Source organism: Cynoglossus semilaevis, chromosome 4 (genome assembly GCF_000523025.1).
Source record: "Cynoglossus semilaevis isolate Cse_v1.0 chromosome 4, Cse_v1.0, whole genome shotgun sequence".
NCBI classification, from domain to species: Eukaryota; Metazoa; Chordata; class Actinopteri; order Pleuronectiformes; family Cynoglossidae; genus Cynoglossus; species Cynoglossus semilaevis.
The window spans coordinates 16,633,630-16,647,871 of record NC_024310.1 but is presented as its reverse complement, the minus strand read 5'-3'; the positions used below and the strand labels follow the sequence as shown (position 1 = coordinate 16,647,871).

The 14,242-nt window shown below is 43.5% G+C and overlaps 1 protein-coding gene across 2 annotated transcripts in view; it reads left to right on the top strand.

The window, feature by feature from the left end:
- Positions 1-6: 6 nt before the first annotated feature.
- The window catches only part of dscaml1 (Down syndrome cell adhesion molecule like 1), an 83,921-nt gene continuing 69,685 nt past the window's right edge, over positions 7-14,242 (top strand). For both annotated transcript variants that reach the window (XM_025055273.1, XM_025055272.1), the window contains exons 1-2: positions 7-4,592; positions 12,892-13,212. In XM_025055273.1, coding sequence (XP_024911041.1) covers positions 4,550-4,592; positions 12,892-13,212 — 364 coding nt within the window. In that variant the 5' untranslated portion in view covers positions 7-4,549. The remainder of the gene's footprint in view (positions 4,593-12,891; positions 13,213-14,242) is intronic.

Below are 14,242 nucleotides of genomic sequence, written 5' to 3'. Positions count from 1 at the left end.
TGATATTGCCCTTACAGCAAGAAGGTCAGCAGTTCACTGGTTTGATCCCTTATCAAATAACAATTGTTCCTTGCCTGACTGATGGGTAGACTCAAACTCGATAGATGGATAGATAGATAGATAGATAGATAGATAGATAGATAGATAGATAGATAGATTCAGCAGTGGATGATGATTAAATGAACTTTAATGAAAGAACTACTGCCATAATTCTAAATTGACAATTAATAAAATAACTTTCCCCCCAATGCCATTGTCTTGCTGCAGATATGCACAGTCACATGGAAAGATAATAGTGAGTAGTACAAGCACAGAAGAATGTACATCCTGTAACGTACACCTTTCACTTATATACATCATCCTTCCTCACTCTAATCCTCAAATCAATAAAAATACTTAACAGAGGAGCGATAACAAATCTGTAGCTTTTAGAGGCCTCTAGTGTTTCTCCTTTAGCATCAGAAGAACCCTGTTGCCTAAGACAAGCACAGTAAGAAGAGAGGGGAACGACACAGTGTGGAAGTATTTGTCTCACCATGGGACACTTTGGGCTTAAATTTTGATGCTATGAATTTATTAAACACCTGAACTCTGAGGCAAAAGGCCACCAGAGGAAAGGTGGCATCATGTGATCTTTTAATGATAAGATTTAATTGTAACCACTGGGTGTCACTAGATATCTCTGATCAATATCTGTGCAAGAGACACAGCCATATTCATTTGACTGTTTAATATTCAATTACAAACGATAAACGTTGATCCTTTATCATTACGTGCAGATTTTATTCTCCCAGTCACGGATCTTAGCTGCGGTAACAAAGTATGACGGTGTGAAACCCACCGGAGAGCCAGAGCAGCAGGTCTCTACGTTGGTCCCACACAGAGGACAACTCCTGTCGCAGCCATCTTGGAAGTAGAGGCTTCGCCCTGGCACAGTGTGTTTTTTGTTTTTTTTTTTTGTCTGCCGCGGTTTTGCCTCATTTTCAATCTCCACTTCTGTTGTAGTTCCCACTTTCAATTTCACCTTCTTTCCCCCTTCATCCCTTCTTTCCTTCCTCGTTATCAGCCATGCAAATCATCTAATTTGCAAACCTAGAAAAACAAGTTAAGGGCGGGTTCTGAAATGAATCTCCAGAACATGCCCCCCCCCCTCAATACACCGACACACACGCACCACCTCCGCCCATCACCCCATCCTCTTGATATCCTCCCCAGCTCATTTGAATAAATTAACACCCCTTGATGTCTACTGTGCACATGCATGCACTGGTGCAGGAACACACACACACACACACACGTATGCACACACTGGTCTGTACACTTTACGTAGAAAAGCTGCACGAGGTGTGATGTCCAGCGAGCTGCTGTGATGTGCTGATACACACTCGCTGAACAATCAGGCGTGCTTGGTTAAAGACAAACACACTCCTTTCTGTTGGAGCCTTCCTGTTAATGTACTGCAGCATGGTGCTGTGTGGTTCGGTGTTAGCTTAGTGCAGAGTCCTGTTTATACGCAGACAGTGGCGTGCAGGGCTAGCTTGATAGCTCCACTGTAGCACGGGGCTCCTGCGGTCCTCTTTGCGTTCACCGCGCTTCGGATCACGCTCTTCGTGCTGAAGGCACACTTTCTGTCTTTCGAAGTTTTTTTTTTTCCCTGCCACGGTTTGCTTCTCAGGAATAATAACTACTGCATTTGACCGGTTGTTGAAAGATCTACCCTGTGGCTCCTCCGACTAAAATCCATTATTATCGTCCATATTACTGCAGTTCTCGCCTCCCTCTCATTTCGATCCCTCTGACCTTGCACAAAGCTGAGCAGCAGCACAGTTCGCCCTCACTCTCTCCTAATTCTGACCTTGACTAGGTTCCACCAGGCCCAGGGCTGTGCATTAATAGTGGATACATTATTGTTAATACAATCCTAGCGAGCAGCTAATGCCCGAGGGGGGCTCTGATTGTGTGAACATTAACATTAACATCCACATTAACTTATCTGCCTCATCACATCAGCTGCCTGCCTCCTCCACCCTCCCTCTGTGTTCTCTGTTTCCTCTCTATTCCTCGGCAAACAAAATCTCTTCCTCTCACTTTCTGTCAGAGATTGCTTCCTCTCTCCTTCCCTTCCCTATCTCCAGGCAACGATGGAGCAGGGTGATGGAGATGAGTCACATGCTCCTGTGGTTTCTAGTGGTTTGGTGGCAGTCTGTCCTGAATCCTGTCCTGTGTGACAGTGACAATAACTGTCTGAGAGCTGCTTCCCTGTACTGTGGCCTGGCTGGCCCAGCTCAGCCTGTCAACCTCCATGATGATCACTGGCTGACATAGAGCACAACCTGCTTGGTGCTGTCAGCCCAACTCACATCAACTTCTTAACCAGCCTGCCACACCACCTTTAGAAGTCCTGACAGACTTCGTGTGTTGCCATGCAGCAGTGCTGGGTGGAGCCTTTGTGTGTGAGGAGCTCAGTGTTAAGGAGTTGGCTGCAGCTTGTTTGCCCAGTTTGTCAGTGGGACAAGAGGAAAAGTATAGATTCAGAGAGAGATTATTTTTCTGCAACTTGTATTTTTTTCAGATTATCAAACTGCAATGTTCATCTCAGCAGAACTGCAAACCAACTTTTCTTACAATACTGAACAGTCACAGTCTGCCCATCAGAGTTCACTGCTTTTACACTAGCATCTTTCAAAGCAGCGGAGACAGGTCATCTATCTGTTTCCATCACCTGTCAGGAGAGTTACCTCCTGACAGGTGATGTCGAAGTTGGTTTCGTTTTGAAAATAGCCCGACCCTTGAGTTGGGGCATGCTCAGCATATCATCATAACATTAGTGACATCATGAATATCCTTGAACCTGTCTCAGTTAATTCACTTTTGTTTGCCACACACCGCATATTGACATAATACCATCCAAACCAACCAAAATGAAGCCAACTTCAACAGAGCTAGCCAATGAGTTTGACACTTTATCAGGTGTTAAACTGATAACCTCAGACATTGTTAAGTGATAAATAAGTGCCGACCGGGCATTTCATGTTGCAGTACACATGGAATGATATTTTGTGCACCTTCAGAAACAGAGGTCCAGGTTAAATGACCATGGAATAGATTTGCTTGTTTTTCAAATACTGACAATATTAGAGACACTGCCACATAGAGACAGAGTGGTTGGTTCTCTTGCCTTACAGGAGGAAGATTCCAGATCCAATCCCTGGTGGTAACTGTCAGACTTCCTATAGAGTTTTTGCAGGTTCTCTCAGTGTGTAAATGTCTTCTCTATATAGATACTTTGGTTTTCTTCTCTAAGTTTATTTGTGACCCTGCAGTGTACCAGCGAAGTAGCCAAGTTGTAGCCCACCTTTGCCTGGTGACTGCTGGGATTGGCTGGAGAAGTAGAAGATGAAGGAATGAATACTTGGAGACTCACAGTTTGTTAAAATAAACCTTTAGGTTCAATGACTATGACTATGTTTCAGAACACACACACCTTAAACAACAAGGTCTTCACCTAAATACTCGTGTATTGCTGGTGTTGATCTGCAGTGCAAATACATGCAAATCATGACTGCAGAACCTGCAGGTTGTTCTTCTGCTGCCTCACTCTGCACATCTCTCGCTTCAGGCAGTCTGAGATTGTCGTTATGGCTTTTTTTTCCTCCTCGATTTACTATTTTTGTATAACTCAAGAGGTTAGACAGCTGAACAAACAGTTTTTGGTTCTCTCTCCACCTTCTCTATGTCTCTCACTCTTCGCTGTGCGTGTGTGTGTTGTGTGAGTGTCAGAGAGGGAGGAAAGTCGCACACATCCTATCTGTGTTTTGATCTCTATTTTCCCAAAAATATCCACATGAGAGTGAGTGTTGATGGTCTCTGGGGGGAATCAGAGGCTGCATCTTCAACTCTCTCCTCACTTCTTCTCCCATCCCATCGTCCCACTCACCTGAATTCACTCTCTTAAATACCGGTAGTTAGATTTCCATCTTTACATGGACTTATTATAGAGACAAGAACAACTTTTCATTCACCTGGGCTGCTCCCAACCTCCTTTACCAAACAGGCAACTGATTTATGAAAATCCGCCGTTTCATTTGCATAGACATTGTGTGCAGACACGTCCCTCCAACTGGCGTTTTCCAAACTTGCCTGCCTTAAATTCAGACTATCATCGCTTGTTATCGCAGATGCCTTTCAGTTGTCACCTAAATGTCCATTCACACTGTCGAATAAAGCCATGTATCCACCGTGCGTAAAACACAGGTCTCGGCCGTTGCGTCTGTTCCCACGTTTGGCTCACCTCTCCATCATTCGTTTATGGGGGTGGGGCGACAGCAGCTTGGCCCGGTAAGGGGAGGAGAGAGCGCGGGGCAGAGGCGGTACTTTCTCCGCGGCTCGATTCTCGGCGTCGGAGAGTGTGGGACCAGGGCTGGAGAGACCGCCGGGGAGCATCAGCAGAACCTGTCCAGCACGGAGCCTCGCCTGGCCAACCGCTGCGCCGTGCACTCTTCTCGAGGACTGCACAAAATTCCTGTGAAATATAACAGCTTTTAATGGCATGTGGCTTGTAACTTTACTTCTGCTGTATTCTTTGCAAGAAGGTGAGTTATCGGTCCTATCTGCATGCTGTCATCTCTGATTGGAACTGTGCGGCTGGCGGTGCGTTTTCGTCATTTGGTCCGGTTATTAAAAGTTGATTTAAGGTGGGCTGACTGGGGACGGGTGGAGGAAGGTGTGACATCAAACTTTATTTCATTCTTTTAAACGGACATCCAACTTTTTCTCAACATTTCAGTGGATTTTTCTGCTGCTGCTGCTGTGTGTGTGTGTGTGTCCCTAACGATTGCTCGCCTTCCCCTCCGCGTACTTGCTGTCTGATGGTGATCAGCTAAAATTCTGAGTATATTGATTAAAACAATGGCTTATCACGATTTCAAAAAACCCAATATGCACTTAGTGTGGCTGATCCCGCGGGAAACAGACCAGATATCCTGAGAGGAGATTTTGTTTTGATGAGGATGAAAACGACACAGCATTTGCATTTTGCATAATGAATATATGGATGTGCCGTGAATATGGAGGCTGTTGAACAGGAGTACAGGCAGATAAGGATCTGCAGGAGCGCGCACGGGGAAAAGGGAGACTTGGAGCATGATGCGCTGATGCCTAGCCGCCACTGTAGGCTGTTTACGCACCAAAGTTCAGGAGGGCAGAGGAGTTTAATGTATTTGTTGACCCCCCATTATCCCAAAAACATGAGTCTACCTCGGGGTGTGTGTGTGTGTCTGTGCACGCGCACGGCTGGTTTGAGTAGATGGTGTAAAAGGGTTTAAATATTAGCATTGGGGGTTTTTTTTGACGTTCAAAAATGCCAAATACAATGTTTGTATGAGTGTGTGTGCGTGTGTGTGTGTGTGTTTGCGCGCACACCGCTGTGAGGCAACAAGGGTCAATACATTTTATGAGAGACGTGTGAACTGATGCTGTGGGGGTATTGAGCGCTGGCCTTTAATTTGCAGATAATGCGCCCCTGTTGGACATTTGAACGACGGGGCCATATATCAGCCCACACTTTATTTTCTTTGACAAAACGCAGGAGTGCCGTGCAGTGTGTGTGCAGACTCGGGGTTTATCGTCCCCGGTCTAATTATTCATCCACCATTTTCTGTGGCACCAGATTTCACTGATTGGATTCGCTCTGAATGCCGCAGATCTGAGACCATCACTCTGATATATTTGTATATTTCCACTCACATTTGTTTAAGGTTTAAGTTTATGACGCTTTGAAAAAGATCAGAATTAACCCCAAAGAAATAATCCAGGTTTTTAATCTGCCGTAGTTGCCTTTTACGCACCATACAAAATGCCTGGGGGGGAGGGAGGGGGGGAGCGGCATCCATGACACGTTAGAGATAATATGTGTAGCATTTGTTCATAAATCTGATTATGACATGTGCTTTTTATCCCTGGTCTGTGTCATCTGTTGGCCTTGGCACTGCCCTCTGCCAGGCTGCAGCTGCGGCGGGGACTTCTGTGCTGGATTTGCTGTATGTAATTGGATTACAGGGTCTATTTCGATTATACACACTGTGCATCGTCCTGTCCCGTGACTGAACGAGATGTACTGTGCGCGCGCGCGCGTGTTAGTGGTGTATTTGTGCGTGTGTGTGTGAGTGTGTGTGTGAGAGAGAGGAGGGAGAGTTGGAGGAGGGCTGGGGGCTGCAAACAGCCACTGAAGCGGAAAGAGTGAGATGGGAGAGATGTAGATAACGCAGTGGAAAACAAACTTCCATTTTCCGTTGCTTTTCAACGCCGTGTTCCAGTCGTTTTGCACGAACCAGCCCGGTATTGTTGCCCGCCGTGAGACCTGCGCGCTTCACATTCGTATATTTTTCAAATAAACTTTTATTTCCAGAGGAAATGAGGAGTGTATCATCATACATGCAAATGGATTAGGACTGCGTATTTTTCCAGCTCAGCCGCACCTCTCAGAATGGCACCCACTTCTCACGCCTTTACCGTTATAAGAACAATTATTATAAGAATATAAGAAAATAAAATAGAAAATACACCACAAATCACTGGACCGGATTTATACACGAGATAAGAGTGTTAGTCTTTCCCCTCGTCATTAATATGACATTCACCCAGTCATTACTGGCCGTTTGTTGTGTTGGCTTGGCTACATATCAGAGCACCTGCACCCAGCGAGCAGGAGGGGTGGGGGGCCGGGGGACTGGGGGGCAGAAGGATGTGTAGATGGGTAGATAGAGGAAGAGGAGGGAACGGCACACTCATTGCTCTTTGTCGGGATTTGGGAGGTTGCCTGTCATCCTTTTTTTTTTCTTTTTTTTTTTTGTTAAAGAAATTGAGACAGTCAGCTGAGTGCTTGAAGGCCTGATAGGCCAGAGCTGAACTGAAGGGCCTGAGAAACTGGGGACGGCTAAATAATTATTGCTGTTACTATAGGATCCATTCATCAAATAAAAACAAACAAAAATGTGTTTTATGCTTTAATTAAATGGATTCAATCCACCACACAGTGAGGAGGAAAGTGAGTTCTTGAGGTCAATTTTATTAATTAATTTGATTCCGGTTTTATCCGGTTCAGGTTGACAGCCCACCACTCCCTACCCCCGTATTACAAAACGTAATATTGACTGTTAATCCTCCATTCATTCAGAACACACTCATGCCCCGGTGCATGAAGTATACTGCATCGATGAACGGATTGGCCTCATTCGTCTGCTCCCAGTGCATGTAGTGCGTTCTATTTATTGTTATTACAATGATATAATGACTGATCTATTGTGGTCTTTTCCACGTGTGTGTGTGAGAATGTGGGCGTATTGATCACCTGTAAGTCACGGTTCTCACTGTTTAACAACGGGGTCATGCGTGAACCTGACACCCGCGGTGCTGCACAGTCACGAGTTGTGTGTTAGTCTGGAATTCAAACAGATACGACCGTGGAGGAGACATGTTTGCAGGGGTTGGAGGGGTGGGGTGTGTGTGTGTGTGTGTGTGTGTGTGTGTGTGAGGGGGGTGCCCGTTAATTGCGGCATGAGTCAGACTCTGGTGACGACCAGACCAGGCTGCACCCGCACGAACCGATGCTCTCCGGGGTTGTTGCGTCTGCGATGAGCTGCAGTTACTGTTGGAAACAACTCTGGAGTTATTTCTATCTTGTTAAAAAAAAAAGTTAGTCTGTGAAAATTAAAAAAAAAAATTAAGGGTTGGTGGCCTTTAATCTTAGAGTTTTGGTGCAGCGGGAGGGATGAAATAGTCCGTGCCAAGTCAGTGCAATCGAAATATGATCACATTGCTAGGTAACATTCAAATAAGTTACTATATTTGTATTGAAAATGATGACTTATACAGTTCATATACTCGTCAGTGACGCACGTCTCCAGTAACACTGAGCCAAATCACTCCAAAGAACACTTCATGCCCTTTACGTCCAACCGGCGTCCCACTGTGTCGGACCCTGTCTCCCTTTCCTCTCATGTACTTCCCCGTCCTGTAGCTTCTACCACAGGGATCACACACAGACACACACACACACGCAAACTCGGCTCCGGCTGAGTCACAGTGGCAGGGTATGACAGGGGGGGGGTTGGGGGGGGGGGGGGGGGGGGGGGGGGTCGGTGTAACAGCTACATGTCACACTCACGGTAACTTCTCCTCTCTCGCTGTGCTCCGGCGCGCGGAGCCTGTTTTCTTGTGGAGTGTTATTGGCGCCCCGCGTTTGGCAGTTGAGCGGCTGCGGCATCAACACGTCCATCTGATCATCTCAAGTCTCATATCCAGTCTGAACATTTTGTCTGTCTTCAAGCACGCCTGCCAATTGTTGTTAGATAATAATGGCAGTTGTGGTATTGCCTTGGAGGCGCGTAAAACATGCATCGCGTCAGTTTTTTTGTTTCTCTCTAAAGTTCTGACTCCGAATAATGCTAAGTATGAGTTAAAGCAGCGTCTGTCAGGACTGGAGAAGAAGGATTAGTTCCCACCAGTCGTTTCGAATGTCGTTCTTGACCTCATAGAAAACAATTGCACCGTTGCCATGTGCCTTTAAAATGTTTGGCGTGGCTCTGAGCAACCACACAGTGAAGGAGATTTTGGCCACTCACTCAACAGGTTCCAGACAGAACAGTGTCCAGCATCACAGATGGACTGATGACTGTGTCTGGGGAAAATATATATAACTAATAATAATAATAAAAAACACACAACAGAGTCGTACTTCAGAGGATACCAATCATCTTTCTCCTTTACTCTTACTCCACTTGCTCTGCTGTTCTGCTTACTATCAAACAATTTCAGCCCCTGTCTCTGAGGGAGAATAGAAAAAAAAACAAAACAAAACCCCACAGCCATACAAAGCTGACACTCACTTCAACAGCGGAAATCATATTTTTGAAGTGGATGGTGTGAATTTTCAAGTGCTGAAATGGCTTCCTAATATTTCACTGACACTGCATAAACACTGCACGCAGGTTGTTTACTACTACCTTCATCCCCGTCGTCCTGTGAAACCATGTGTCAGTTTGGAGATACAATCAAACATGGGCCTAATGCCGTGTCATGAGTTTTTTTTTCTTTTTTGTCTCGATGGTTTCACCCTCTAAAATGACACCATGTCAGAACATTGTTCCCCCACAAAAAGCCCTGGCACATTGACATGCTACAATCTGCAGTCATTGTGGGCTAAATGAGCAGCCCCCTATCAAACCTAATCATATTTTTCGCCTATTATGCCCCCCCCCCACATTTTTCTGTAGCATCACTATAAAGACTATTGCCACTGACTTCAACGCCTCAGCTGTTATTTGACCTGAATGTGTTTCTCTGTGCCGTTATCTGTAGTGCTACATGCTTCACCAAATGGGAAAATCTGTGTACTATTATGAATGTTTATGTGTAATCTGTGACTTTGTGAGTGTGTGTTTGAGAGAGAGAGAGAGAGAGAGAGAGAGAGAGAGCATGTGTGTGTGTAAAAGAGTAAGAGTAAATGAGAAAGGAAAGGATTTATAGCCCTGTTTTTCTATGCATGCATGTAGTATGAATCTCTCTCTCCCTCTCTCCTCTCCCTGTATGTCTGAATGAATGTAGATGAGACAGAAAAGGCTGCATTATGCATAACGGTTTTCACCATAGGCAATATCCCTGCTTCTCTAGCATACATATTCATACTCCATTTTCATATCCATTGCACAAACAGGGGGAAAAAATGTGCAAATGTATTTGAGCGTATCTCAAAGAAAGATTTAAGTCGTAAGAAAAGCTGGCATGAAGAAAAGTGAAGGTTAGGAAAATAGGGGCAAAAAAACAAGGAGGGGAAATTGAAATATTAAGAGTTTACCTTACGTGAAAGATGTAAGTACAAGTTCTTCCCTCCTGGAAAGATTACTCTGAACATTTTTTTTTGTTTCCAGAGTATACAGTATTAAAGACCAGATTCAAAGCACAGGTCATGGTGAATGAGTGATGAGTTGAAGAAGCATTGTTTATAATGTCCAACCATGTAAGGTGAGATATTAAAAGCAAAATTATTATATTTTAATATATTCTACACTTAAATTTGCAACTATATTATACATTGTTTGTCGAATATTTCTATTTTACTGGAAGTGATAACTATTACATAGTATATTTAAGGAGAGATGTCACTATTAATTTTTCTACTGCAAATAATGACAGAAAACATGGGATAATGTAAAGTAATATGATATGTTGAATAATTATTTTAACTCGATCATCAAAATCAATCACTAATCAATTTAATAAAGGTCAATTAATGCAATAATTGGTTGCATTTGAATATACACAGTGGGTATGTATAAAAGGAGCATCAACAATGGATCATGACCCATTACTTTATGTAATGACTCTGTCAAATCAAAATTATAAGGATTGTTAATAATTCAGAGTTCTTCTTCATTAATATTCAATATTATAGTAATAAAACCAAAAACTTTTCGTTAAACCCAGAGCTTTCATCAGCCTGACTGGCAGATCTTTCCCATTTGAAAATCTAATATAACTTTCATAAAACTGTAAGTTGAGCTGAAATGACCCTTAGTTTGACAAAAGTTCTCAGCAAATACAAAAACATATCATTGAATCATCAAAAACAGCACTTCTTCTGCATGTTGTTTAGCCACTGTCTGCTGTTTGTGTGTGTATGTGTGTGTGTTTGTTTGTTGGTATGTAAACTCAGTGACCTGAATTTTGTACTAAAGGACAAAGTGCTTAGCAGGCGTCACATCATAAGCTGCTGCCTTTTCAGGCTCTGTTTCTCTGCAGGGAGCTGATGTTATAGGACCACCGCTGTTCTCCTCTGAGTCTGAGCCTTTACCCCTGATCTGTTTAGAAATGTTTTGTTCGAGGACATTTATTAAGACATCAATCACTAGAATCGAGGATTTCCATACTTCCATACCACTAGTTAAATACAGAGTGACTGGACATCACATTACAAATACAACAGAAATGGACATGTTGGTGAATATCAACTCAAAACCTGACTATTATAATGTAAATCTATTTCCCAACTTTTCTACTTTTCTTTGTCACATACACACAACTGTGATGGCTTCACCTTGACATTTTATGAAAAAAAAAAAATGGTGGTGCATGCATTGATATGTGCAACCAGAATCCCCCCTATGATAAAACACCATCAAACAATTCCTTCAAGACATGCCATCTGTCAAAGATGTATAATGAAGGATATATATATATATATATATATATATATGGGTGTGTGAAGACTAACATCATTTTGTGATTTTTCTCGGTTTGAGGATATTATACTATTCTGGGCACAAACTCTGATCAAGTGATATCCCACCTTTTATGACTTGTCTTTCTCCAATAAATATTCAGCTTTTAAAAACAGCATTTGTCACTGGAGACAAGCAGGTCACAAAGAAGTCTCATAGTGTGTGTGTGTGCGTGTGTTTGTGGGTGTGTGTAAAATACTCTCAAATGAAGCACTTAGGGGCCGCTCTCCATGGTGCTGAAAGTGCAGACCTTTCTGCCTTTTGCCTGACACAGATTCAGATGTCACAATAAACTGAACTTGAGGTGAACAACATCTCTTCATCTCGCCAGCATGTCGTTGGTGTACTACCACACACACAAACTCACACACAAGACTTGTGCCCGGCAAGCATGCCTTTGACATCAAGACCTGAAGTTGACCTGAAGTCATTTTATGTTAACCTCATTTTCACTTTGACCTTACCAGGCACTGATACACTCACAGAAAAACGCACTCCTTGACTGAATCACCTCTCAACATCTTTTCAGCAAAGCCCTTTAACCCCAACCATCCACCTGTGTCCCCCTGCCCACAGTGTTGTGGTCTTATCTGACTCTTCCTTCATTCTACTGTACACACACACAGACACACACACAGACACCAGCTTTCCATGGCCATGGAAGGTCATTGCCATACTTGATAATCATTTATGCCATTCTTTTTTTTATGACAGTTTGTATGTAGCAGCTGTTTAAACTGGACAAAACCGATAAGATATTAAACATTTTCCACACGCTAAGAGCTAAAGAGAAAAGACAGTCGATAAAATTCAGTGTTTCACTGCAGGTGACTAACGATATCTATTGATGTGTAGGATCTGCCGGAATCAGAGTCTGAATGACATCTAATAGTGCCGGTGCAGTATCTGCATTGATGTGTCATACACATTATCCTTTTCTGTTATCCAGCTCACAGAGAAGTGGGGAGATAGAGCTAATCCAGGCTTTGTTGAAGCTATCCAGGAAAGGGATTAATTAAGTATCATTGTCTGAGAAGAAAACTCTGGCTCAGGGCACAACGTCTTCTCCTGGCTCACAGCCAAGCTGAGCTCAGCAATTCCTTACACCCCCTCCCACCCCTCAGCCCCTCCTTCCTAATCCCCCCCCGCCAGTCCCAACACACATGCAAAAATCTTAAACATTAAACTCTAAGATTCAAGGGGGACGCTTTTCAGTGAGGATATGTGTGGTGGTCCGGCTCTGCCATGACCACTAGTCTAGAAGCAGGTTGTCTGATCTGCCCCATCAGCAATGCTGTCCAGTAAAAACCTTCAGGTGTTTGGATGGTTATTTAGTACTTGGGTTTGTGTATTCATACAAGTTATTCCTGGATGGCAGAAAGTGTTTTCAATTTTCCAATAAATGGAAACAAGGACTAAAATGAAGAATAAATGACCCCACCACCCTCTTTACTCTCTATAGGGTGTTTGTGTTTTCAATTATTTGTTTGTTGTGTTATCCTGTATTATTAGTGGTTAACACATTTTAAAAAACTAACGTATCCACATGTTTCCTAACCAAGACCGTACAGTACTGATCTAACCAACTCTGTCTTTGTGTCCTTCAACCCAACAGTCAACAGTGAGGATGTTGTCTCTACACGGCTGTACTTTGTGAACGCCTCCCTGCAGCGGGTGACCTTCTCCAGCTCAGTGGGGGTGTCCCTGCCCTGCCCTGCGGGCGGCGCCCCCCATGCCGTCCTGCGCTGGTACCTGGCCGCCGGAGACGACATTTACGACGTGCCCCACATCCGCCACGTGCACGCCAACGGCACCCTCCAGCTCTACCCCTTCTCCCCCTCCGCCTACAACAGCATTATCCACGACAACGAGTACTTCTGCACTGCTGAGAACCAGGCGGGAAAGATTAGGAGCCCCAGCATCCACATCAAAGCAGGTGAGTTATGGACATCATTATAACAACACCACCGGTCAGACACAGACACAGGAGAGTTTCCTTGAATACAGAAAATGCTCTCTTTTCAGTTGTTTCTGTGACGTTTTATTTGCAATATCAGCCTTAACGGCGGTGTGGTGGAAGAGTAGTTGGTGAAGATCATTGGTTCAATTGATGTATCTCCTGTAAGGAGTTAGCATGTTCTGCTCATGGGTTTTCTTTAGGCTGGTATTAGGTATTAGGTTAAATATTGACTCTAAACAGAGAGTTCTAATTGTCTATATGTGGGCCTGCAGTGGACTGGCCAACTGTCCAGGGGGTACACCCCACTTTTGTTCTATGACTGTAAGGGTTGGCTCCAGCTCCAGCCCCTGCCTTGTCCCTGAGTGGTAGAAGGTAAACAAGAATTACAACTATTCAAAAAACATCCAGTATTATTAATTCAAGTTTTGTTGTAAAAAATATTTCAAAGTAACAGGGATTTACATTTCCACTTACTTAGTTCTGTTTGTCAGATTTTGTGCTGTCTAGGAGGATTGACTTGCTTAAAGTGCATGGTCACATCAAATTTTCTCCCTGATAATAATGGAGATTATTATTAGGAGTAAAGAACTGGGTGGAATATTTTCACAAACTTGCAAAAGTCCATCCTAGTGTAGTGACTTTTGCTGCACCCCCATATTATCAATGTGACATTTTGTTAAAAAAAAAAAAATTATTCTTTGGTTCATTTCAAGAGAAATACTGTCCCTGTTACCTAAATCTGTCACTAGCTAACCTGCTAATTGCGGAAGCTCCCAGAATGACACTGCTGCGACCTTTGTAGTTGCTGTAGAGGTCATGGAAATAATACTATTAACTTTGTCCTTTGGCAAATTAAATTAAAGTCCAAGTGAATTTCCACAGATTTTATCCCGTTTCAGAAAATGTGCACAGACTGTTTATTGAAGTGGGGTTCATCTGATGACCATTATTTAGATGCAAATTTTTAATTTTGTCTGACCATCCGCACAACTGCAGTCATGCAAAG